Here is a 1,898-nt window from a genome sequence, read left to right as displayed (position 1 = left end):
GAGGAGGAGGAGAAGCAGGAGGAGCAGGAGGAGGAGCATGAGGAGGAAGAGGAGGAGCAGCAGGAGGAGGAGGAAGAGGAGGAGCAACAGGAGGAGGAAGAGGAGGAGCAGCAGGAGGAGCAGGAGGAGAAGGAGGAAGAGGAGGAGGAGCAGGAGCAGCAGGAGGAGCAGGAGGAGGAGGAGAAGCAGGGGGAGGAAGAGGAGGAGCAGGAGCAGCAGGAGAAGAAGCAGGAGGTGGATGAGGAGGAGCAGGAGGAGGAGCAGGAGGAGAAGCAGGAGGAGGAGGAGGAGCAGGAGTAGCAGGAGGAGGAGCTTGAGGAGGAGGAGGAGCAGGAGGGGCAGGAGGAGCAGGAGGAGGAGGAGGAGCAGGAGGAGAAGCAGGAGGAGCAGGAGGAGGAGGAGGACGAAACCTGAAGGACTAATAATTTAAAGCAATAATTCAAACAGAAACTTCAGTTTCTTGAAACTCAGTTTTTTTATTTCAGATTTTTCTGAACAAACATGAAGAACATCTGGATGTTTACTTTCCTGATGGCTTTTCAGAACCGGGCCGGTCCAAGGTTCTGTTGTTCCCTGCAGTCATTTTGGGTTCTGCTGAAGAACGTTTCCTCTAAGAAGAACCCGTCCTGAGCAGCAGGACACTCAAACTTTATTTTTTTATTTTAAAAGCCGTTCCTTAAAAGTCCGATGTTGTTCTGAAGTCTTTCTCAGCTTTCTACACCAGAACTCTGACTGGGTCAGAAAAAAAGAGCCGGGTCACAGGAGGACGTCCTCCAGAACCGACGGATGGACCCCTGCGGCCCGCAGACTCTGCAGCAGTCTCTCCACGGTGGCCTGCTTCCCTTTGGACCGCCTCCACTGAACCAGGCCGGCCAGAACCGCCGACTGCGTGTTCTGGCTGTGATCGGACCGGCAGCGGTACAGGGCCTCCGCTGACAGACCCAGATCCATCAGAACCGCCTCCCACTCGGTGCCGAGCCGTGACGCCAGCCGGGACAACTCCCGATCTGAAGGAACCTTCTGTAGAACCGAGTCCGGCAGCCGACAGTGGTCTGATGGAGACGGGCAGAACATCAGCGTTTCAAAAACACTTCAACTCAAAATGAATCATTTCTGACCTGAAACAGAAAATGTAAAACTGTTTGTTTATCTTTTTCTCCTCCATAAACCCTGAAGAACCATCAGAACCTTCTGCTGCTCACGGGTCAAGAAGTTCTGATCCGACTGATAGTTTTCACTCAGAGACTGTTTGTCTGAGGCTTACTTTTTACTCTGTGTTTCTGCCTGAATCACCATGGCAACCAGCAGCTTCTGGGTCTTCTATATTACCGAACATACTTTTCTTCCTCCTGTTTCCATCATGGCCGCCCCCTCAGGAGGATTCAGAGGAACAGGAAGAGGACTGAACCTGGAGTTTCACAATGAAGCTCACAGATACTCTTCACAATAAGAGTCTGGTTGTGTCAGAGCTGTGATTATTGGATTGTTACAGAAGGTCCTGAGTTCCTGCTGGGCTTCATGGAACGTTTCAACATTTCTGCAGAACATTTCCTAGTTAAAAATTCATTTTCTCTTCATGTTTAACGATATCGTTTGTGCCGAACTAAAACCAGAGAAACGTGACGATAAAGACGGCAGGCAGGTTTTCAAACGAGGATCAGAAAGAATCTAAAGAGCTGCTCAGACTGCAGGAACAGAAACAGTCAGACACTTTCTAGGAAAACAGAGTCTTCTCTCCGAACAGGGAAACAAAACCAGCCTGGGAGGAGGAGGAGGAGAAGGAGGAGCAGGAGGAGGAGCTGAAGGAGGAGGAGGAGGAGGAGCAAGAGCAGGAGGAGGAGGAGGAGCTGGAGGAGGAGTAGCAGGAGGAGGAGGAGGAGCTGGAGGAGGAGGAGGAG

General features: G+C 51.5%; 1 protein-coding gene across 1 annotated transcript in view; it reads right to left on the bottom strand.

The window, feature by feature from the left end:
- Nucleotides 1-456: 456 nt before the first annotated feature.
- The window catches only part of cradd (CASP2 and RIPK1 domain containing adaptor with death domain), a 4,794-nt gene continuing 3,352 nt past the window's right edge, over nucleotides 457-1,898 (bottom strand). The window contains exon 2 of the mRNA XM_017404162.3: nucleotides 457-1,052. Coding sequence (XP_017259651.1) covers nucleotides 757-1,052 — 296 coding nt within the window. The 3' untranslated portion in view covers nucleotides 457-756. The remainder of the gene's footprint in view (nucleotides 1,053-1,898) is intronic.

The sequence above is a fragment of the Kryptolebias marmoratus genome, unplaced genomic scaffold (assembly GCF_001649575.2).
Source record: "Kryptolebias marmoratus isolate JLee-2015 unplaced genomic scaffold, ASM164957v2 Scaffold84, whole genome shotgun sequence".
Lineage (NCBI taxonomy): Eukaryota > Metazoa > Chordata > Actinopteri > Cyprinodontiformes > Rivulidae > Kryptolebias > Kryptolebias marmoratus.
The sequence above is the reverse complement of the archived record's forward strand: the minus strand, read 5'-3'. Positions and strand labels throughout refer to the sequence as shown.